This window comes from Carassius auratus, chromosome 46, assembly GCF_003368295.1.
Source record: "Carassius auratus strain Wakin chromosome 46, ASM336829v1, whole genome shotgun sequence".
Lineage (NCBI taxonomy): Eukaryota > Metazoa > Chordata > Actinopteri > Cypriniformes > Cyprinidae > Carassius > Carassius auratus.
This window is the reverse complement of record NC_039288.1, coordinates 13,011,327-13,036,950: the sequence shown is the minus strand read 5'-3', so window position 1 is coordinate 13,036,950 and position 25,624 is coordinate 13,011,327. Positions and strand designations below refer to the sequence as shown.

General features: G+C 34.4%; 5 protein-coding genes across 5 annotated transcripts; all 5 read right to left on the bottom strand.

The window, feature by feature from the left end:
- Positions 1-2,075: 2,075 nt before the first annotated feature.
- LOC113063667 (olfactory receptor 1509-like) lies at positions 2,076-3,035 on the bottom strand. Its single transcript, XM_026234001.1, has one exon. It carries the CDS (start codon positions 3,033-3,035, stop codon positions 2,076-2,078), a length of 960 nt encoding a protein of 319 aa, XP_026089786.1.
- Positions 3,036-9,487: 6,452 nt separating this feature from the next.
- On the bottom strand, positions 9,488-10,435 carry LOC113063666 (putative gustatory receptor clone PTE03). Its single transcript, XM_026234000.1, has one exon. It carries the CDS (start codon positions 10,433-10,435, stop codon positions 9,488-9,490), a length of 948 nt encoding a protein of 315 aa, XP_026089785.1.
- A 4,572-nt stretch (positions 10,436-15,007) lies between these two features.
- or62b5 (odorant receptor, family 62, subfamily B, member 5) lies at positions 15,008-15,937 on the bottom strand. The gene has a single exon (XM_026234072.1). The coding sequence runs from the start codon at positions 15,935-15,937 to the stop codon at positions 15,008-15,010; it is 930 nt and encodes a 309-aa protein (XP_026089857.1).
- Positions 15,938-19,449: 3,512 nt separating this feature from the next.
- Positions 19,450-20,376, bottom strand: or62b3 (odorant receptor, family 62, subfamily B, member 3). Its single transcript, XM_026234071.1, has one exon. It carries the CDS (start codon positions 20,374-20,376, stop codon positions 19,450-19,452), a length of 927 nt encoding a protein of 308 aa, XP_026089856.1.
- A 4,312-nt stretch (positions 20,377-24,688) lies between these two features.
- LOC113063665 (olfactory receptor 52E8-like) lies at positions 24,689-25,624 on the bottom strand. The gene has a single exon (XM_026233999.1). It carries the CDS (start codon positions 25,622-25,624, stop codon positions 24,689-24,691), a length of 936 nt encoding a protein of 311 aa, XP_026089784.1.

The window sequence follows — 25,624 nt, the reverse complement described above, 5'->3', positions numbered from 1 at the left end:
ATTCTTACTTGTAACAAGAGACTACGGGCATTTCAGTCATTGTGAAATGTATGATTCTATTTTTTATTTAGGTAGTTAATGTTTTTGAAATTAATACAAACGTTCATCCAAATGAAAATATTAAAATATTTGGTACTTGCCCATTATTATGTGCGCCGGACTACAGTGTTTGTAACTAAGCATTTAAAGTGTTATTTTAAAAAAATGTTCTTGCTAAGTTTATTTTTTCGTCAAAAGAATAACTTTACTTATGACTCAATGCGGAAACAATAGTAAGTATGACGTGAATATTTATGACGTTAATCTGCCATATGTCCAATCTAAATGCTGTGGGACAAGATCCAACGCCGCCCCCTGGACTTAGATCCAACTCCGCCCCCTGAACGTAGATCCAACTCCGCCCCCTGGATTTTGTGTTCTGCAGTGAGGGGCTACTGCATTTTTGAGTGAGATGCTTACGCTCAAATCAGATTTAGTTATCTATGCTAAGCTAAGCTAAAGTGCTACAGCAGAACCCAAGATCGGCTGAATTGATTTGAAAATGGTAAACTCAACTGTTTAACTCTGAGTTGGAAAATGAACCTATTTCCTTTAAGACCACAATTACTGTTCAAGAAGCCGAGTCAAAGTCAAATGGCAAAGATGTGTCTGACATTTCCACAAGTGAACAAGCTGACAACAGTTCTGTGGATCACACTGACTCATATTTGACAAAGGAAGCTACTGCTTAACCTGGGAAGTATTGCAGACCAAAATTTACTGTTAGACCTACTGAAAATTTAATTGAAACGTGAAAAAAAGAGAAGTTAACGTGAAAATTGTGGTGAATTTTATGTTATGAATATTTTATTTTTGCCACAAGTACAAATTGATAGAACAAAACATTTCAAAGGAAAGTTTTACTTTTAAAGAGAGGAAGATGTGATATTATGCCAGATGAAAACTTTGGTTCCGTTACTGTGTTGGCAGTCTTATGTAGTGCACCAGCATAGAATGTTGAACGTTATTTGTGTGCGCACTGAATAAATGATCGAAAACCACAGCAAGTCTTTATCCTTTCATAGTAATAACAAAACATTAACTGGAAAGGATATCTCTGGAACCAGTGGTTAAAAGGGATGCCTACTGAGAGCTTCTAGGATTTTGGCCAGAACCCAGGACGAGACCTGAGAAAGTACCAGAGGCCTCAGCCTCAGGGTGCCATGGAGGAAATGTGCAACAAGCAGGTCTCTTCCCAACGACTGACCACTCAGAGGGGCGAAGAGTAGCCAAGGACACCATGTACTATCTTCAGGGAGTTCTGTGGAAAACCGTTCCTGCAGAAACTCCAGCACTAAGCCAGCCAGGCAGTAAACTGGGTTCAGCTGATGGTTGTCACACAAAGAAGTTAAAAAATCCCACTTTGAGGTGTACCATTTTTCACATGGATGGAGCTCTGGGTTGGAGTATGGTTTCAACAACCAAGTTGAGAGACAGGGCCATCATGAACAAAATGTTGCTAAATTTTGCAATAAAAATCTAAAATAATAACTTAAAAATAGATTTGTACAAAAAATTACTCTATCTTACAAAAACAGCAAGGATAAATTATACAAACACAAAATAATGACATTTAGATATAAAAAGGCATGGAGGTGAAAACATATCAGAGACCATTATACTCCAGGAGGACTTGATATTGTTAAACAAATCTCTATTTAATCATAGTTTTGTTTTTTAATCAAGATACATCTATTTATACACATATCACACTTTATTAGTAATATGAGTTGCACTTTATTTTACAGTACGTGTAATTACATGAACTTATAGTGTACTTACAGTGTATTTATCCAAGAAAGTTCTGGTAATACAAGGTAACTACATGGGGTAGGGTTAGGTTTAGGGGTAGGTACAGGGTTAGTACCTAGTTATTACATAGTTATTGTAATTAATATAATAAGTACATAGTATGTACATGGGGAACAGGACTGTAAAATAAAGTGCTACCGTAATATGCTTATTAAAAACACACTTGTTTTCACTTTTTGCCATACTTTATATATATGAAAACCTAATTGTCATGAATATTATTTTTAATTATGTTTTCCTCTTTTTTGTGCACTTGAAACATTTACTTTTGATGCAACACATAAAGTAAAAACACTTATGCGCACTGCTCTAATATTTAACCCATAGATAAGAGGATTGAACACAGGTGGGACTATCACCAGTTCTAGAGCCAAAAAATTACGCAAACTCTCTGAAATATCATCTGAACCATATCTGCTATACATAATATCAAAAAGCATTGCAAAAGTCAAATTTATCAGTGAAAATATATGTGGCAGACATGTTTTCCAGAATTTCCTTCTGCTTTCTAAAGATATTTTACATGCAGCGATCAGTTTTATATAGGACAATATGATAATTACTACAAAACTAAAAAATAAAACAGCACCAATATATCCATAAACATTATTAACAAAAGATGAAGCACAGGAGAGTTTTACAACTGACCAGTTGTCACAATATAATTTATCTATATGATAGGCACAAATTGGCCTAAAATGTGATAACAGAGTGGCAGTTAAAATAGAAAAAATGGGAACAATCCATGAAAACAGAATTAATTTCACACAGGTGTTTTTAGTTAATTTGGAATGATAGTCTAAAGGTTTACATATGGCTACATATCTATCATAAGACATCACTGTTAAGATTGTGAACTCACACAGTAAAGAGCTGTAAATCACAAATATCTGCAGACCACACATATGAAAGGAGATCACATATGAATCCAATATTAAATCAGACAACATTTTAGGGTAGAATCCTGTAGCTCCATAAATCCCATTTATACACAAATGACCCAAAAATATGTACATTGGTCCATGAAGAGATTTCTCCATGATAATGGCCATAACAAGACGAATATTAATTGACAATATAAGCACATACAAGGCAAGAAAGCAAATAAAATATGCATGCCTATATGATTTTGTGTCCTTGGGCACCATGAGAGTCAGTATCACAGGGTAAGACATGTTATCCATCATGGTATATAGATGATTCCTCAAATCACATGAAACAAATGACAATGCAATGCAAATTGCAAGCAATATTAACAAACATTCAAAATGGTTTACAATTCATTAGGCTTTAATATCCATTCACTGCTTGCTGCAGGAATAATGAGGTCTGGTAGATTTTTATAAGTTCTTTATCAGTAGGGATGTCTGTAAGAGATTTATGAAATCTCTTAGGATTAATTATTCGCTCTTTTTTTTTTTTTTTTTTTTACCCTTATGCGTTATTGGGGACGTTTTCGTCCACTAGGGGGTAAAGTTGAGTCTTATTTTGGACACAACTTTCTCTGTGTTTGAGCTAATGGAATGATTTTTGGTGACAAATCTTATTTTGACCCATATTTTGGGAAAATGCTTTTGAAATTTTTCAAAAACTCAACGTTACACTTTGGGCAAATCCACTACCCTTTCGGTATGTTCGTGGATAAAAACATCCACTAAATTAAACTGCTGTAACAATGTATCAGATATTTATTTTTATTTTTTTGCATAAATATATTAATCAACCTCAGTCCTGATAAAAACTACCAAATGTTTAAAAAAATTCCTATATTTTAACTCTCTAATTACCAGGTTCATAAACGATGTTACTGATTTGGGAAAAAAACACACACACACATGTTGGGCATGTCAAAGATTAGTAACAAGATTGGCTTTTATTCATTGTTAGTTTTTGTTTAGCATTAGATTTAAATTTTTTCTCCCTCATTTGTTTTTGGTGGCTGTTTTTGCCACGTTGACTTCCATTATAACTAATTTTTTTTTGATTGCAAGGCCATCAAATCATGCATTCTTGATTGTTTGTGGTTTTCCCTTTTGGGAAGAGGTAAATATATATATATATATATATATATATATATATATATATATATATATATATATATATTTACAGTTGATCACTAGGTGGGACCATTAACCCTTTAGATAGGCCTGTGCAAAAAAAAAAAAAAGGCTTAGTTTCTGGCTTCTATGTGGAGTTACATGGAGTATAACAGCAAATTATAGTGTTTGTGTGTTTGAGATTCTTGATTGTTGGTGGTTTTCCCTGTTGGGAAGAGGTAACATTTGTTATTTTTTACAGTTAATCACTAGGTGGAGGAGTATAAAAGCAAATTAAAGTGTTTGTGCGTGTGTGAGATTCTACAAAAATAATAAATTTTACCTCTTCCCAAAAGGGAAAACCACAAACAATCAATAATGCATGATTATATAGTGTCAAAAAATGTTGAAGTCAATGGGGCAAAAACAGCCACCAACAACAAATTAGGGAGAAAAAAAAATAAATCTAATGCTGCACAAAAACTAAAAATGCATCAAAGCCAATGTTGCTACTAATGCGCCACAATTACTATTATATTGAAAATAAGTAATTTTGTGTGTTTTTTTCCCCCCAAATCAGTGACATAATTTAGGAACTTTGGATATTTTTTAAAAACATTTGGTAGTATTGATCAGGACTGAAGTTGATTAACAGATTTATGCAAAAAAAAAAAAAAAAAAAATGAATCTGATAAATTTTTACAGCAGTTTAATTGAGTGGATGTTTTCATCCCGAACATACCGTAAGGGTAGTGAATTTGAACAATCCACAAGGGTTAAACACTATAAATATTAATACTCGCACTTAATACTCTTATACTTTATATTTATAGTAATTTAAAAAAAATGTGTGTGTATGATATTTTCTAGCATGATTCTGCATCTTTATGCTAATATGGTACTAAATAGATTAATAAACTATATATTCAAACTATTTGTGCATCCTCTTAACCCTCTGGTCTGCTTCGTTTGGGAGTCATACTTGGCTCCTTCGGGTCAAAAAAGGCACAAAATGAAATGTTTTTTTTTCAGGTAATTCAATCTGTTACATTTTTGTAAAAATTCTGAGATTGTCAAAGATGTGTCTGCAGAGAAGAAGAATTAAGTAGGAAAAAATGAAGATCAGGAATCGTTTTGGAATTGGATCATGACTCCCGGAATCGGAATCGGATTGGAATTTGAAGTGCCTAAAGATTCCGACCTCTAGGAACTACGGTAGTCACTTTAGGTACATACCCTGGCTTAGGATATAAGAATGACTTAGTCACACCAGGCGCAAACTCCAGAAAGGAGTGGTCACAGAGAGGTCTTGAAAGTCACCAACTCTTTTCAAGGAAGAGATGGCCAAAAAGAACAGTCTTAACTGTGATTGTAAGCCTGACAAAAACTTTGGTTCCGGTACTGTGTCGCGGTGCAATTCTATGTATAAATGATCAGAATCCACAACAAGTATTTGTCTTGTCACATTTATATCATAACATGGTGTCCGAAATAGTGAATAACGAATGCCAGAGAGTTTGTTTAAAAATGCCACCCACGGTGACTCTCCTGTATGGAGAGTGGCAGAGGAGCGAGCACACGAGAAACGCATGCATGCAGGACAAGTGCAGAAAAACAGAGTGCAGCAGAGCAGCAAAAAGTAGGTCAAAAAGACATTGTTGACACAAAGTAAGAGAATTCGGAGAGTTTTCTCATCACGGAGAAGTTAAATACGTTATCATCTATGCAGCTTGATGGTAGGGCTGCGCGATTAATCGAAATTGAATCAAAATCACGATTTGACATTTGTTAATCACAAAAGCCTGTGATGTGGACATGATATTTCTCCATTCCGGAGCATATGCATGACTGCCAGCCTTAAGTGGCAGTCTTACTAATCAATAGAGTGAGCGCACCTCCGTTCACCCCAATCAGCACTGCTCTAAACACCCACCATACGAAAAAAATAAAAATAAAATAAAAAAAGAAAGCAGGAGAGAGACAGAGTGGGATTATGGCTTCTACAGGGTCAGATCAATAGTTAGGCAAATTAAAACTAAAGAAAAATGTTATGTAACTTAAGCTTCAAAAAGACAGACAAATTATTAAAAGATAATTTGCAAGAGCTGCGTCACAATGGATATCAAGAGCATCCCTTATTGCATGTTCGCTATTCCCAATTCAGCAAATGTGTTTGCTAGTTTCAGTCCGGCGGCGTTCACATTTTCTCATCCAGTGCCATGTCGTTAAATTAGCAAATGCATTTGCACTCATTTTAGCGACAATGTGTTTGCTGGTCTAATGAAGCCGTATGTTCAGACGCATTGCTGGTGCAATGTTATTTTAAGGAGCTGAAAATAGACTGCGCCATAGACCAGCTCAACCTAGTCTAAAGTCTGGCGCAATGTTTTTTCTTTGTTATTTAAAGAGTGTACACACTTCTTATTAAACACAAGGATGATAAAAATTAAAGGATTGCAATGCATAACATTTTTTTGTAGGCTAATTAAATATATATATGTGTGCATGAATGCCTACATGTCATAATGGATAGTCATCGCATGTATCTATTTGCTATCACATGAGCAGCTCCGTTTCATCTCAGAGATGCACTCTGTCTTTGCGCTTGCCAAATTTCACCATGTAAATAGCAAATCCATCATGGCACGAGCGCAACTGGCTCTTAAAGGGATAGTTCACCCATAATGACTCTTGTGTCCCCTTGTGTCGTTCCAAACCCGTGAGACCTCCGTTCATCTTCTGAACACAGTTTAAGATATTTTAGATTTAGTCCGAGAGCTTTCTGTCCCTCCATTGAAAATGTGTGTACGGTATACTGTCCATGTCCAGAAAGGTAATAAAACATCATCAAAATAGTACATGTGACATCAGAGGGTCAGTTAGAATTTGTTGAAACATCGAAAATAAATATTGGTCCAAACAAATAATTTTGTTTTGATAAAAAAACATCGAAAATAAATATTGGTCCAAACAAATAATTTTGTTTTGATAAAAAAACATCGAAAATAAATATTGGTCCAAACAAATAATTTTGTTTTGATAAAAAATAAAGAATTGTCTATTTCAGAACATGCCATTCACTTCTTCGTCTGAAGCTTGAAACCGAAGCATGGCATGGAGCTAGAGGACGCAGTGTCTCGTTCCCTACTCAGGGAACCATGGTTACATTCGCAACCTGAGAAGTTCCCTTTCAAGGGAACTTCGAACTGCGTCCTCTAGGGGGCACTATGGGGAACAGTATACTCACGCCGCCATGCTGAGAGGAGTGCAGGTCAGAATCATGACGAGCACTAAGTACCAACTCTACCATTACCACGGGAGTAGCCCCTGGGACGTTTAGACGGCTGTCTGTGACATTACCTCACGGCCTCAGCTACATACCCTACTTAATAGTTAGAATGTAGAGAGAAAAAAACATGCCAAAGAAAAACACTCTGACAAACTAAAGATATGTATTAAATTTACTTGACTAAAGTAAAAATACTTCACTACTGTCCACCTCAGCTTACAGGCTATGAGTCAGAATCGCCATACTGTCTTTGCAAAGTTGTAATTGGACCACTTTATAAAAACACTGGCATTGTAGGTTACTCTTCCAGGCTACTCATCCTCCGTAAAATGCTCTGCACACATCTGAATATTTGGGCTGAAATATTCTGGAACAGTGTTAGGTACAACTTAACCAGTGATTTCTAGATTTCTTTTGAAAGGCCAAACAAAGTAGTGTCTCTTTTACAACAAAACACACAGTCTCTCCACAACATGGTGGTGTTGGCAACAGAGAATAAAAGTTACACCTTCTTTCTCTGAGTGAACATTTTTTATGCAAATCTTCCCATATTGTGACGTAGATGTGGGGGCATGTTAGAATGAGCTGTTTTAGGAGGGCGTGGTTGACTCAGATTTTATAAAGAATTTGGCTTTGGATTTGAGACTTTAGTCTTTGACACTTTACAGATCTTCTTCATTCACCAAGAGCTTGTAACACTCCAAAGAGAAAGGAAAATTTGAAATCACATCATTTGACACCTTTAAAACAACATACTGTAATGCAATCATGATTTCAAAGAGTGATTTCAGGTTGATTGGGACTGTTTTCCAAGCCAACACAAAAAGATTACCAATCATTTGACTATCTATCGATATATGATCACTTTAACTATCCTAACAACAAAATAATAACATGGGCTACTGTATAGTTATATCATCTTAAACTGACTCTCGAAGTACAAAATTGCTACTAACGTAACATCAATGCAAGAACAAAATGTATGCAACTTAAACTGGATAAGGAGAAGTCATTAAAGAAGCAGGTTAAACTCAAAGCTCATGCAGTATTTACTGACTGTAAATGGAAACGTCAGTCATCAGATGCACACGTGAACACTGCGCTTTGCATGAATCCTGCTGCAACCATCCTTTGTCAAATGATAAGCACACTACTATATCACAATTTTATTTTCTGTTCAATTAGTGTTCATTACAAAACTGTGGGGGGACAGATTATATTATGACCATTCATCATTGTAAAATGTATATTTGATCTAGAGTGCAATAAAGAAGACAAATTAATCAGTTTCAAAGTGAGGAATAATTGACAATTTGCCATTGAATTATTAGAAAAAATAATATATCATATAAAATAATGTGTCTCTCAACAGTCTTCTGCAGCGGCATCTCTAAACAGCTCTTTTATTACCCTGTTAGTGAGAAATGTCATGTTTAGCCTTTAAATTGCCACACTATATAGGCAAAATAATAAAATTGTCAGTGCAGCAACAACACCTTTTTGTGGAAACTGCGTGACCGTTATTACTGTTAACTATGCGAAGTGACAATCTGTCAGGAAGCTGAACCCCCTCCCGACATTGCCCCCCCCCCCCTCTTTTGCCCCATGCACAACTGAACTCAATGTGATTTTTACATCATACTGTACCAGCCTATTTGACAGAAGCACGGCAATGAACATAACGCATGCGACAGACCAGCATAAGATATGAAAAATGTTGATAGTGTCTAAAAGGTGACAAACAGCCACATATCTACTATGGAACATCACTGTTGAAGCTGTAAATTTAAAGAAAAAAACCTGTACATAACAAAGTTCTACAGAGCAGGAGATCACATATGAATTTAATATTATATCAGACTGAAATTTAGGGATTAAATCCTGAGGCTTCATAAATACCATTTACACACAGATGACCGAGAATAATAAAAAGATTTACATTAGTATATATATATATATATATATATATATATATATATATATATATATATATATATATATATATATATATATATATAAATTTTATTTTTTTATGTAGGTTTATAACTCTATAATACTTAATATCCTTAAAATAAAATATTAGTAATTTAAATAGTGTTCTGACATAATAGTCGTGCAGCTGGAAGGATCGGATCTAATGCAATTGACAACATTAGACTGTGTGTTTATTAGATTCACAGCAGATTTTTATTTTTCCACACAGCACATCACACTTTAAATATGTTTGTTAAAATCACACTCTTTCTCACAGTTTGTCACAATTCATTGTTAAAGCCAGTTGCATTTTACATGTATCAGTTTTAGCACATAATTAAATTTTGATTGTTAGTGAAGCATTTACTCTTGATGCAACACATTGAGTGAAAACTCTTTTGCGCACTGCTCTAATATTTAACCCATAGATTAGAGGATTGAACACAGGCGGAACTATCACCAGTTCTAGAGCCAAAAAATTACGCAAACTCTCTGGAATGTCATTTGCACCATATCTACTATACATGATATCAAAAAGATAAGCAACAGTGAAATTAATAAGTGAAAATATGTGTGGCAGACACGTTTGCCAAAATTTCTTTCTGTTTTCTAAAGAAGATTTACATGCAGCGATTAGTTTAAAGTAGGACACTATGATAAAAACTATAAAGCTTAAAAATATGACTGTCATGGCATATCCTAAGACATTGTTAACAAAATTTGATGTACAAGACAGTTTTACAATTGACCAGTTATCACAATATAATTTGTCAATGTGATATTTACAAAAGGGCCTTAATTTTGATAACAGGACTGATGCAATTGAAAATGTGTTTGAAACAACCAATGAGAGCAGAACTAATTTTACACAGGTGTTTTTAGATAATTTGGAATGATAGTCTAAAGGTTTACATATGGCTACGTATCTGTCATAAGCCATCACTGTTAATATTGTGATCTCAGAGAGAAAAGAGCTGTAGATAACAAAGGTTTGCAAAGTACACATGTTAGAGGAGATCACATATGAATCCAGTATTAAATCAGCCAAAATTTTAGGGTAGAATCCTGAGGCTCCATAAACCCCATTTACACACAGATGACCCAGGAATATGTACATTGGTTCATGAAGAGCTTTCTCCGTGACAATGACCATAACAAGACGAATATTAATTGACAAGATGAGCACATATAATGCAAGAAAACAAATAAAATATACATGCCTATATGATTTAGTATCTTTTGGCACCATAAGTGTCAATATCACAGGATATGTCATGTTGTCCATCATGGTATGGATAGTCCTTCAAATGACATTAAATTAACAAATGTCTGTAGCATTACCAAACATAAAATAATATTAATCAAAGCTCAGTAAAACACATAACTAAAACAGACATTTAATGAGGCTTCAATTATCGTTGTTACCTAAAGAAATAATGCAACCACAGTCAGAAAACAAGGAAAACAAACATACAGAATCCACAGGTGGTTGCAAAACAGAAAAGTAGTGAGGACTTTCTACGTTTTATATTTACTGATTTGTCATTAGGGAAATATGTAAGAGATATTATAAAATTTCTTGGGATTAATTATGCACTCATGGGCAACACTTTGCAAAGACCCTTAATTTGTTTAAATAAAAATCAAATTTACCAACAATGCATATTTAATGCAAACAACCCCACACATGCTGTAAACATTTGTGTGCACACATTTTTAAAGGATTTTGTTGTCATTTTATAATACGAAACAATACCGCTTATAGCTCATATTAAATATCATTATATTTCATTTATGTATTTTATTTAATATAATGTAGGCTATGGGTGTGACAGGTATTTTGTGTTAGTTTCTATTTTCATGGACACTTAGTTTCATTTCATTAGTTACTTTTGTCTATGTTCTAGTCTGCATCCGAAAGCCTAAGCAGCTGACTTGCTGCCTAGCTGCCGTATGAGGCAATGACTTTGCAGGTAGTGTTTTTGCATAAAGGCACTTCATGAAAGTTATTTTGGTCAGACTTCTGAGGCAGCGTAATGGTTTAAAGATCTACAACAAAACAGAATGAGTTTTGGTGATAACTAAACAAATATTTAATACTATAATATTGATTCATCTCTAGAAATAACATCAAAAGTACTAAACTTGTTCAAACATGTACATTTACACACAAACTGACAACCAGATGCAACTTTCAGATGACATCTTTATGTTTTAGCTCAACAGTCACGGAATGGAACGCACAGGACTGTGGAATATCAAAGGCAGTGAAAGATTCATCTATGCTGCCTTCAAAAGTTGATCAGAAGAAGGTACCTCTGTAGACAGGTCGTAAAGCAGAATTTGGATTCAAACGTGCCTTGATGCCTTGCTGACTTGGAATGCTGCCTCCGAAGGCAGCATTTTAGAGCTTTCTTACACAGCCCTAGTTTTCCAGCCATTTTGGACACTAATCAATCAGCACACCTGTTCACCCTTTAGTTAGTTATCTCTGTGTATTTAAGTTCCTCTTGGTTTTCTGTTTGTCAGTTGTTATGTATGTCTGAGCTATACACACTGTTATACCTGTTTTACATCGCAAGCCTGAGCTTTGCATCAGCTTCACGTCAGCATAACTACATTGTCACTGCAGCATTCAATATACACACTGGAAGCTTTGTACCGTATTACAGCAGTGTTACATATGTGTTGACAAAATCAACTATTAATTAGTTTTTAGAAGTTGTTCAGTTATAAACTTGAAAGTTTTAAAGTCTTGACATTTTTGGGGTTTTGCATGTTAAATGCAGATTAAATAAATGGTAAAGAACAAAAACAGCTCAGATCATGTAGTTTAAGTTATACATCTATGTAGAATGTATTGTTTTAAAGTTGTTCCATTTGTGGAAACTATATGCTGACAATCAATCAGGCAGGGAGCAAAAGTGGAGACTTGCCCTATATCAAGAGTGGAGGACTTGTTCTAAATGTTGGTGGGAGGCAAAACTTTCACTATGCTTGACACAAGAAATATGTCTTGGTCTCAGGGGCTTCCAATACAGAAAGTACAAACATAGTGCAGACATACATATAATTTAAGGTAATAAAAACAACAATAATAAAGAAAATAGATGTTAAATTCTAAATACAAATATGTTAATAAAATATAGAGAAAAAGAAAATGTTAAAAGACAGAATTGTGAATGTGCTTATGTGCTATTTACAGATGAAGGTTTTGAGTTTTGATGCAGATGTACAGTCCTGAGGTGTGTTATGTCTTGTTCAGATGGGATATTGCCTGGGGGAAAAACTGTTCTTGTGTCTGGCTGTTTTGGTGCTCAGTGCTCTGTAGAGCAACAGTTCACGGGGGGACTGTGTTGGGTCTGAGGGATCCAGAGTGATTTTACCAGCCCTTTTTCACACTCTGGAAGTGTAAAGACCTTGGAGGTTGGGCAGGGGGCACCAGTAATCCTCTCAGCAGTCCTGACTCTCCTTTGTGGTCTTCTGTTGTCTGATTTGGTAGCTGAGCCAAACCAAACAGTTATAGATGAACACAAGACGGTCGAGAAGAACTGTTTGAGCAGCTCCTGTGTCAGGAAGGACTTCCTCAGCTGGTGAAGGAAGGAAAATTAAGTCAATGTGAATGTGCCACTTCAGGTCCTGAGAGATGGAGGTGCCCAGGAACCTGAATGACTCTACTGCAGCCACAGTTCTGTTCATGATGGTGAGTGGGGGGAGTGCAGGGAGTTTCTCCTGAAGTATACGGCAAATACAATATCAAAGCAAATACAAGCACAAGCCTCCATATGTCTTTGGGGCAGTTTTACAGAGGATGAGGATTGTTTCCTGGGACAGTAGCCTACAATGCCAGTGTTCTGACAAATAATGCTGACTTGCAGCCTGTAAGTATGCTTTCATATTTAAAGGATTTTCCACTGATGATTCAAATGCAAGTTTTGGGCAGTGTAGAGTATTGCTTGTTGTTTGTCGTTACTCCAATCACAAATGCAGACCTGATTTTATGTGTATGCTGTGGAATGCAACACAACGCGTAAAAAGACAGTATAAGTCATTATAATCAGTAATTATGTCCCCTCTGGATGCAGCAAATGCCTCGTTTATATTGAATTTTATTGGTTTTGTCTCGTCATACCAGGTCATGGTATCATATGTTAAAGGGCGTAAGGGGCGTGATTTCCACAGATAGATTTTTTCTTTCTTTCAGAAAGGCGGGGAATATAGGAGAAACAATATTGTACAGTATGTGGAAAATAATGTGTTTTTTTACCTTAAAACAGCATAACACATTTCATTAAACCAAATACACAAAATAATGTTCTTTTTAGCCACATCATATGACCCCTTTAACTGGACAAAGAAGGCTTGGCCCTGCATTTGTCTTGGTATTGTATTTGCTGTGAAACATTTTCACAAATTTATATTGAATGAGGAAGGACAATGCATCCTGAAACCATTTTCCTGCTGGAAAAGTTGAGTGACTTACCAGTAAGTGGAACGCTGGAGGGAAAGTTCAGATGGTAACTTTAAGAAAGGTTCTAGTTTGATTTATGTTGACAGTTTAAGGGATGTATGTGTGATGTGGATAACATGTCCCTGTTATGTGTTGTGAATCAGGGAAGAATGTGATAGTAAAAGTTTCTCAATTAAGTTGCCATGCCTCCATTTATTACATATTGGGTTTTGGTTTGTTTGAAATAAGCTAACTATACTTTCGCTTTTTAATCCTTTTTTGTATTAATTTACTTAAATATGGTATGTTAATATGGTAAGCTTACTAAATAAATCATAAACCATATTTAAGTATCTGTGAATCGACTTAGGTTCAGTGTAAGCTCCTGTGAGAATATATTGGGTTTTTTTTTTTTTTTTTTTTTTTTTTTTACAGCAAAGGGTAACCAGTCCCTTCTTGGCTTGTATCGAAATCCTCTGACCGCAGTCATCACTTCTCACTGTAGCTTACGCTACTCCTACATCCAACGTCATGCTCTAGAGTGGCACTCTCGTGATACACATACGACAGTTAGCAGAAGATAGAAATTACAATTTAAAAACTTTATAAGCTTTGTGCTTTATTTCTTATACAAATTATTGTTTCACTTAAGAAGGCCTTTATTAACCTCACAGAGCCATGTGGAGTACTTTTTATGATGGATGTTTAAATTTTTTGGCTTCAAAATCCTGACCACTATTCACTGCCATTATAAAGCTTGGAAGAGCCAGGTCTGATTGCATTCATCTGAAAAAAAAAAACAAAGTCATATACACCTACGATAGCTTAAGGGTGTGTAAATAGTGAGTAAATGCACAAAACGTAGGTCATCCCATTTATCATTTTAGCTTCAAAAGGGTGCTTGAAAGCACCCCCTTTGTGGTCGCTATGTGCCCTCTATGCACACTAATGCCAAACCCGCACTGAGGTGAGCCACACATCAGATTTTACAAAAAGAAAAAAGCCTGGTAGGAGAATAAAAAGATGCAATAACTTCTCTTAGAGCCTGAGGTAATTAACCTAAGGTCACTAAATAAAATAATTTAATACACTATGCAAAGTAATATACGTCATGATGGAAAATAATCTAAACTGTATTTCCTCATTCTCTTTTTTTATGAATGTAACGACACATAAGTGAGCTTTTATTTCTTTGCATTGTTATCTACTGACTAAGAAAACATTTTACAAAAAATTACCTGAACTAAGCCTATTTCATAGTAATAAAAATTGTAACTACTGTATGAACATTTTGGTTTATGTTTTTAGCATGATATGACATGAGCATTGCTTTATTTATGTTATAGTTGTTTAAAATATGGATTTAGTATTGTATAAAGACTATTAAATATATACAACAGAAGTTTATTATGTTTTTTTCAAGATATTTATACATGCTTTCAAGACTCTGTTGCGGACTTCTTTCAAGTTTAAGCCATAGATTACAGGATTTAAAAGAGGGGGCACAATAATTATTTCTAAAGCCAAAAAATTACGCAGATCATCTGGGAAATCGCTTGAGCCGTACCTGTTGTACATTGTATCAAAAAGCATTGCAACGCTGAAATTAAATAATGAAATTACATGAGGCACACATGTCTGCCAAAATTTTCTTCTGCACTCTAATGATGCTTTACATGCAATAGCAAGCTTTACATAGGATACAATAATTACAGCGAAAATGCAAAAATTAAATGAAATACTTATTAATCCATAAATGTTATTGGTGACAGTTGATTCACATGACAGCTTTACCATTGACCAGTTGTCACAATACAGTTTATCAATGTGATTTTTACATAATACTAACCTATTTGATAGAAGCAGAGCAATGAGTGTTGAAATAAATGGTACAGTCCAACAAACTAAAAGTAGCATGATGCAAGAATATGCGTTCATCTTTGAGTGATAGTCTAAAGGTTGACATATGGCCACATGTCGGTCATATGCCATCGCTGCTAATGTAGAATATTCACATTTAATTGAACTATAGATAACAAAAGATTGAAAAGCACACATGTAAGAAGGAATCACATATGAATCCAGTATTAAATCATGTAGGAATTTAGGATAAAATCCAGTGGCTCCATACATTCCATTTAAACACAGATTGCACAGAAAAATGTACATTGGTTGATGAAGGGATCTCTCCAAAACAATGACCACACAAAGGCAACTGTTCATAAACAATATTAGACTATAAATAAAGAAAAAGAATGTGAAATAAATATGTCTATATGATTTAGAGCCTTGTGGTTCCATCAGGCTGTAGGTTGCAAAATTAGTAATATTATCCATTACTGCCCTTTGTTACCACAATTTACTAAATTAATTGATATTTGATTATTAGCAGTCATCAAATGTTACAAATTAAGAACAACAATTAAAATCTAAAGTAACTGATAAGCATTGATGTCTTTTATCAAGCCTAAAAATATAACACAAAATTGCTAATACTAGGCAACAATTACCATGCTAGAGTCCTCATCTTGCATGTTCACAAACACAAAGAGGCTCTGAAGAAAACCGGCATGCTTACAAATGCCTTTTATCCTCACAGCAAATTCTCAATTTGACTCAAGACACAAGCATATACACCTCAGGGATTCATTTACAACCTATGTTTATCACAAATGTCATTTTCAGTATAAATTAGCATTTACTTAATTTCTTAGTATATTTTTTCTGAAAATAAAATGTAAAAGTGAACAGATCTAAGAGTCTAAAAATACACTAAAGACAAATGTTCAACATACTGCTACATAAAAATGCATGTAGCTTTTATTCAACAAATTTCCACTTGTAGTTAATAAATGTAAAATATTTTTATTTAGTAATTATTATTATTATTATTATTATTATTATTATTAATAATTTTATACATTATATATATATATATATATATATATATATATATATATATATATATATATATATATATATATATATATATATATATATATATATACTTAAGTAAAAAAAAACAGTCAACTTAAAATAAAATTATTAATAAAAAATAAAAAATGTATAAAATTGAATATATATATATTTAAAACAACAAGAACTCTTAAAGGAGTATAACTCAATAACGACATACTTTAGGGTGGGGTATTTACAGTACATGTCACAATTTAACTGAAATCTTTTTATACATTTTGGCCATTCATTACATTCAACATAGCAATGTGTTTAAAAACTGGTTGCAAGGTGCAAGTTTTTATAAAATGATAGGCTACCATTATCGTCACTCTGTAAACTATGAAACTGCAAATTTATGAAATGTGACAACATGTGCATGCATATTACATTTACATAGGCTTTTTTTTCACAGTGTTACATTGCCAGCTATTGGCCTGGCATGCACAAAACAGTGTTTTAAAGGGGTCCTATTATGCCTTTTCACTTGTTCAACTTTATTTAGTATGTGATGTTGCTGTTTGAACATAAAAAAGATCTGCATAGTTACTAAGTTTAAAGTCCACTTCAAAAGGAGATATATTTGTATATATTTAAAATACAAACCATATTTTCCGGGATTTGTGACCCGGAATTTGTATCACAAAAACCGACGAATGGGATGAGACCTGGTTGAGCTGCACTAGAGAAGGCAGTGAGCGTTATCACTATTTCAGAGACATGCTAGTTTTCAAAGGCAGACAAACTTAAACTTAAATTGTGCTCAAATTGATTTGATTTTGATGCAATATTCACACTGAAGCTCACAGCAGGCGGCTTTGGTAAGGAACATGTCTGTAAGTTCATTGATTCATTGGTTCTGAGCTAATGAGTCATGGTTCGTTGAATCTAAAATAATACACCTTCTTTGGCTTAAAAACCCAAAGCTTGTAGATTTTGAATTCAGGCATATAAACCCAATTATGTAAATTATGTGCAAAAAAAATGTGTTTTTCAAACTACCTAGTATGAGAGCCTGTTCTAGTACACCCACAAAACAAAATCAAGTTTTGAGGATTCCTGTAGTCTATTTGAAATCCGTTTATTTTTTTCCCCAAATTCCATTTTATTTTATTTTCCTAATTCATTGTTTTCTGGTAAATTTTTCTGGATTACATTTTTTTTTTCTGTTTAAATTTTTCTCAACTACTTTTAATGGTTAAATGAAATTTTGTTATTCAAAAAGCATGTCTATTTAATTAAAATCATAAAATTTATTCATTTTCACAACAATTTATTAAAAGTTTAACAAAAATTACATGTTTTGGGCCCTGTGAAACATTGACCCGTGCCTTAGACACTTTGTGACTCAAGAGACATCGTAATTTCCCCTCTGGTGCTCTCTAGTTCATCCAGTTACTTTCTCCTCTGGGGTTTCTACAAGCTAGGTTTTCTGCAGGGTTGACCCATTCCACCTTAAAGGTTTACATGGTGGCTATTGTGGCCTACCATGTCCCTCTCGTAGGACAATCAGTGGGAAGATACCCCCTACTGAAACATTTCCTCCACTGTGCGCTGAGGCTAAGGCCTCCAGTACGCTCCCGTGTTCCCCCCTGGGACTTGGTTGTGGTGTAAGAAGCTTTGTAAAGCTCCATTCGAGCCGATCCAAGATATACCATATAGACGTCTGACTCGTTGGCTTGTACCTATCTGAGGAGAGTTGGAGATCTTCAAGTCCTCTCAGCGGCCCCTACTTATTTCACTTTGCGCCCGGCCTGGCCAAAGTACTTCTATACCCTCAAGCAGGTTGTGTTCCTAAAGTTCCCTCTGTCACACCACAACCGACTGTATTGCAGGCCTTCTGCCCTCTTCCCTTCCGGGAGTCCGACCAGAAGAAGCTAATTGTATGTATCAGCTCGAGTGCTGGACACATACATCCACAGAGGTGGGGCTTTGGTGCCTATCTCAAGGGCACCTCAGTCATGGTATTGAAGTTGGGATAGAGCGCTGTACATTCACCCCCCCACCTACAATCTCTGTTGATATGAGACTCAAACCCCCAACCTTTTTGGGTTACTAGTCTGACTCTCTAAACATTAGGCCATGACATCCCCATCTTATGTGCTGACATAAACAAAGAGGCACTGAAGACAACTGATATCCTTATACAATTTCTCTGTGAGCCTTTGTTGCATAAACCTCAGGGGTTATTTTATAAACTGTATTTGTCATGATCATTTGCTTTTCAATGTAAATAAGCACTTTCTCTCCAATTTCCCCATCTGATATGGAACAAGAAAGTTAAAAAAGTTTCAAGACTTCGAAAGGACTGTGAACTGTTAAAGAAAATAAATAAATATACATAGATAGATAGATAGATAGATAGATAGATAGATAGATAGATAGATAGATAGATAGATAGATAGATAGATAGATAGATAGATAGATTTAGTGAATATTGTCTTGGTTGTGATCTGAATTTACAACAAATGCCAAAAAAGTGATTTGTGTACATCAGATTAAATTTATGTGGAAATGTGGAAAACTGACTAGTATTTTTTTATTTTTTTATCAAATATATGAAAAAATATATACATTTTAGAAATAGTCACAAAACAGATTTCCATATTGATTACTAGCATCTTCACTCAATAAAATGGAAAATAAACAAATAAATAAATAATAGGTATCTAAATAAACACTGAAATATACCAAAGAAAGACACAGCTGTACCTTGAGAACACAATTCAAAATCCAAGCATATGAACATATATGAATATTATGACAATTAAAAACTTTTATTTGCTAAAACATGGCTGTTTCTCAGCATTGTAAACAATGTAAACAAATCATTTGCTTTAATATTGTACAGTACACTCAAGATAAATAGAACAATAATGAGTAAGTGTATTATTTTATTGTTTTCTGATATTAACAAAAGATTTAAAGATTCTTTTGCGTACTTCTTGGAGTTTTAACCCATAGATTACTGGATTGGCAAGAGGTGGCACAATAAGCATCTCTAGTGCCAAAAAATTTTGCAAGCTCTCTGAGACATTGTTTGAGCCATATCTGACATACATTGCATCAAAAAACACAGCAATAATATAATTAATCACTGTAAACATATGGGGTACACATGTCTGCCAAAATTTCCTTCTGCACTCTAATGATGCTTTGCATGCAATGATAAGCTTTATATAGGACAAAATAATAAAAACAGACAGACAAAAATAAAATGAAATAACAAAATATCCATAAATGTTATTGATTACCGTTGATTCACATGAAAGTTTTACCATAGACCAATTGTCACAGTACAATTTATTAATGTGATATTTACACAATTTCAGCCTATTTGACAATAAAAGAACAATAATCATAAAAACAAAGGGCAGGATCCAACAGAAGCAAAGTAATACACTGCATGAAAATTTGTTCAGTTTTGTATGATAGTCTAAAGGCTGACATATGGCTACATGTCTGTCATATGCCATCACAGTTACTGTAGCACAGTCACACATGACTGAAGCATATATCACAAAAGTTTGAAAAGCACACATGTAAGAAGGAATCACATATGAATCCAACATTAAATCATGTAGGAATTTAGGATAAAATCCTGTGGCTCCATAAATATCATTTACACACAGATTGCACAGAAAAATGTACATTGGTTCATGAAGGGCTTTTTCCAAGACAATAACAACACTGACCCAAGTGTTGACTAAAAGGATCATAATATAGAGCACCAAAAAGCATGTGAAATAAATATGTCTGTATGAATTAGAATCTCTTGGTTTCATCAGAGTGTAGGTAGGAAAATATGTTATATTATCCATGTTCATTAAATATTATCCATGAGAATCAACCACATAAAAGGCAAAAATCCAGAAAGACACAGATTTCTAAAACCATTCGACTATTACCTTACACCAGTCATCAAATATTATGGTATGGTCTCAGTCAAGATATGGAGGCTGTAATGACCACTTACCTGCTTATAAATAACACTTTTGTTCATGACAACTGGTCTGTGAGGATCTAGAAAATAAACCCTAGGGGTTATTCTAAGAACTTGTTTGGTATTTCACATGTGGTTCATTGCAAAACAGAATTTTCATCACTCAAATCATCAGATGATTAGAAAACGAAGGATTAAAACTGCTTAAAATATAATGTGAAGTCCTGACATCATATTTAAAAGGTCTTATTGTGTTCCATATCATGTTTCACCAAATAGAGAAGAAAGTTAGGGTCCCTGACATACATATAACTTTTACCTGTTTTCCAAAATCTCAAAATCTTTCCTTTAAGATATTTATTTATTTATTTATTTATTTATTTATTGAGAAGGTAAAGTTTTGTAAATGTTTATCATTAAGAAAGCTGGGCCTCAGTTGAATTCAAAGGGCTATTTGTAAAATGCTTATGTACTGTATACTGCATATCACAATCCCTATGCCCAAACACATTAAGGGCCAGATTTACTAAACAGGACAATCTCATAAAAGCACAAATGGGAGTGGAAAGTTATGTGGGTGATCTACTGATCCAAGCATATTTCCATAATCAAAATAATCCACCCAGAGCAGGGCAATTTATAGTAATGTCACTAACAATTAATAAATGAATAATGCATTTATATAGTGCTTTAATGTGTATTGTTTTACACCCAAAACGCTTTACAATCATGTCGATTGGGGGGTGGGGGGACTCTTCTCAACCACCGCCAGTGTGCAGCATCTACTTTGATAATGCGAAGGCAGCAACAGGACAACAGCCCTAGTGTGCACACTTTAAAAGATGTTTCGGAGTGAAATTTGCATAAACCACACCCCTGGGGTTACACTTCTACTCTTACGAGAAGTGCCATGGGATTTTTAATGACCAGTCAGGACCTTGGTTTAATGTCTCATCCGAAGGAAGGTGTTTTTTGACAGTATAGTGTCACTTTACTTGGGCATTAGGACCCACACAGAACATAGGGTGAGCACCAGTTGCTTCCCTCATTAGAATGAGCCATGTAGAAATATACATAAATGATCAGTGTTGGGGAGTAGCTAGCTACAAGTAGCGACGCACCTGTGTTGTGCACTTTAGACAATGTGCTTAGATTGTTAAAATAGGGTCCTCAGAGTACTTCCCCAACACTGCAAACAATGCATGGTTCTTACAAGTTTGTGAAAATGCTGCCAGTGCCAGGTACGTAAAGCAGATGATGAATATATTTAAGACACCAAAACAATGTGTTTACTCCAGACGCATAAAAAATAGTTTCCCTTAAAAATATGAAGCAGTACATCAGCATTAAAATGATCAGAAATGGTTACTGAGCAGCAAATCAGCATATGAATAATTTCTAAAGCATCATGTGACACTAAAGACTGAAGTTCAAATAGATATTTAAAATTGACACATTTCACAATATAACAGTGTTTACTGTATTTTTTTTATATAAAAAAATGCAGCCCTGCTTAGCATAAGACAATTAAAAAAAAGTTTACATTAAAGTTTTACAAATTTATTAAAAAAAATATTATTTACGTAATGAAAAATTGTTACGAGGCGAACAAGACCTGAGACATGCGGATCCATGTACAAGGCTTTATTTACAAAGGTGTGGTCAAAAACAGGCAAGGGTCAGAATAACATGGGGATATCACAGGGAAGACAAAGAATATTCCTATGGCTAGTGTGGGTCTCTGATCAGTGAACAGTATCCAGAGGGCTTGACAAGAGGGGTAATAACATGAGCAAAGGTCCAGGTGAGGTGCAAACACAGTCCAAAACAGCAAAACAAAGGGTTAATCCAAGAAACACATGCATAAAGTCAGGAAACAGACAACATGGCAACATGAAGCGGCTAGACTTAGACTAGAACTGGGAACTAGGAATGGCTCCGTAATGTAGGTATCCCTAGAAGCGAGATATACGCTTAACAACACCCGACAGTGAGAGAGAGGAAGTCCATTGCTCTGTTGTGAAATAAACACACATTAATACATGTTTATAATTTTATGTATTTATTATTTTTAGTATATTGACACTAAAGCAGTGTTTTGAGCTCAGATAAGATGGTTGTAGTGCGTCCTCAGATGACCGTTATGTTTACATCAAAATGAATATGCTATCTACTGTGATTCACGAACAGGTTTAAAATATCCACCATCATCATTTTTGTAAGTTAACAACGACACCTCAGTAAATTAGTAAAATATTAAACTGAGTTATTGCCTAGATAACATATTTTAATATAAATAATGTATGAAAAAAAACAAAACGTTAAAACAAAAATAATAAAGATGTAAACGTCATCTCATTCAAACTCGCTCATTCCGGCTCTCACTTCCAGCTTGCTGGTTCTCCACATTGGATTGTGGAAAATAGTGCTTCAGTGAGTGTACATCGGTTGTACACTCAAAATCAAAATTAATTGTGCGTAAAAAGTAGTGGATGAATGTAGGGAATGAAATTTAAGGAAATTTAGACAGCATTACAAAATGGCCAATACCCGATATAGTGCACTATATAGTGGACAGGGAGCAGTTTTTCGGACACAGTGCATGGCTTATGTTGGGTGTGTGATTGGTAGCAGGTGTGTGTCTAATCAGTGCAACGGATGCTGGGATATGTAGTCCGGGATGACATGGAACAGTTTGTGTAGTGTGAAAGTCAAAGTAACGAAAGGATGACCTTTGGTGGCTATTGGACGGTCAAGAAAACTGCGAAATAATAATTCAAATGATTATTGGAAATTAACCAAAAGAAGAAATAATTGTAAAACATGTTTGCCAATGAATATTAAAGAGGTAAGCAGTTCAGAGGAAATTGCACAGCTGTGGCAAAAACATTATTACAGGCTGTTCAACTGTGTTAAAAGTTGGCAATATTGATAATAATGAGGGTGTGACTGTTTCTATTTTACACAATCATTGCAAAATGGCAGCAGCTGTTTGTATGACATGAGAGAGTGAGCCTGCGATACCAGGATGACATTAAATAATTGTAAACATAACATTGAATTGAGTTTTAATATTTATTAGTTAACCAAATGAAAAGCTTCCACAAAGAAAAACTGTTCAAGTGTATAGTGCCAACTTCAGTTACCCATGTGTTATCAGCTTTTACTGGTTGTTATCGAGGGATAACATACCTCGGAAAGTCGCAAATGACCAATCAGAATCAGGTATTCCACAGATCCGTGTATTAAGAGATAATAAGGCATGTGGTATGGATAAGATATCTCCTTAAAATTAAAATTTTGCGAGTAGAATACTTGTTTTACCTGGTTCTTAGCTCATGGTATTTTACCTGATTCTATGTTATCTGTTATGTTAATGCCTATTATTAATAAATAAGATAAAGCTGGCAAAATAAATAGCATGAATACTTACTGGCCTTTAGCGTCGGAGAGTATTTTATCCAAAGTCTTTGAGGACACCTTATTAAATAACTTGGAACAGCTTGTCCTGACCTCTGACAACCAGTTTGGTTTTAAATCTAATCATGGCACAGATATGTGTATTTTTTATTTTAAATAGATTTTAGATTTGTATCAGGCATAATTCCAATGAATTCTTAAATCTGTAGTAAAAATTATGGCTTACTGATTAAACAACATATATATATATAATATATATATATTAATTAATATTTTAATATTGATGCAGTGTGGATCTTGCTGATTCTATGCTGGATTCTATGATGGAATTTCTTATGAATAAGTGGAAGCTTATCAATAAGCAAGAGCATTTTAAAAATATTATGTAAACACAAAGAATAATTCATACAGTACATATGTATTTATGTTTATTTGGAAAGTATTTGTGTAAATTTGGGGAAATTTACAGACAGTTAGTTATTCAGAAAGTCATTATAACCATTCTTCAATCAATCAATCAATTAATCAATAAAAAAGACCTTCAGGTGGAAGTCCATATCATCTTGTCAAGGTGTTCTTTGTGACTGTAAAATCTCAGTATACATTATTCTGTAAGCAAATTTTTAAATGGCTTTCCAGCATAATGAGAATATTAAAACATTAGTGTCACTTGATTATATCCTCCTTAACTTGTATCTTTATATAAAGCCCAAGCACCAGTTATTTTTTTCTCTCTGATAGAATACACTACAGCATATACACAACATACTTCAGTCTTTGTCATCGTTGGTACGATTCATGCATAATTTTAGAACTCTTTTGCGAACTTCTGATAGTTTTATGCCATAGATTACAGGATTGAAAAGAGGTGGCACTACAATCATCTCTAAAGCCAAAAACATACGGAAATTAACAGGGAAATCACTTGATCCAAATCTGTTATAGATTGTATCAAAAAGAATCGCTACAGTGAGATTTATCAATGAAATTATATGAGGCACACATGTCTGCCAAAATTTCCTTCTGCATTCTAATGATGCTTTACATGCAATAATAAGTTTTATATAGGACATCATAATTACAATCACAAGGCCAAAATACAGTGAAATAAAAATAAACCCATAAATGTTATTGATCACAGTTGACTCACATGAAAGTTTCACTATTGACCAGTTGTCACAAAACAATTTTTCAATATGATTTCTACATGGTACCAACCTGTTTGATAAGAAAACAGCAATGAACATATTAAGAAATGGTATAACCCAACATAAGCCAAGTAATATGCTGCATGAAAATGTGTTCATTTTTGAGTGATAGTCTAAAGGTTGACATATGGCCACATGTCTGTCATAAGCCATCACTGCTAATGTAGAATATTCACACATAACATAAGTATAAACAACAAAAGCCTGGAACGCACACATGTAAGATGGAATTACATATGAATTCAATATTAAATCGTGTAAGAATTTAGGATAAAATGCTGCTGTTCCATAAATATCATTTACACACAGATTACACAGAAAAATGTACATTGGTTCATGTAGGGCTTTTTCCAAAACAATTACTACACTGAGCCAAATGTTCAAAAAAAGTATCATAGCATAGAGGAACAAAAAGCCTGTGAAATAAATATACCTGTATGATTTAGCATTATGTGGTTCCATCAGAGTGTAGGTTGTAAAATGTGTCATATTATCCAT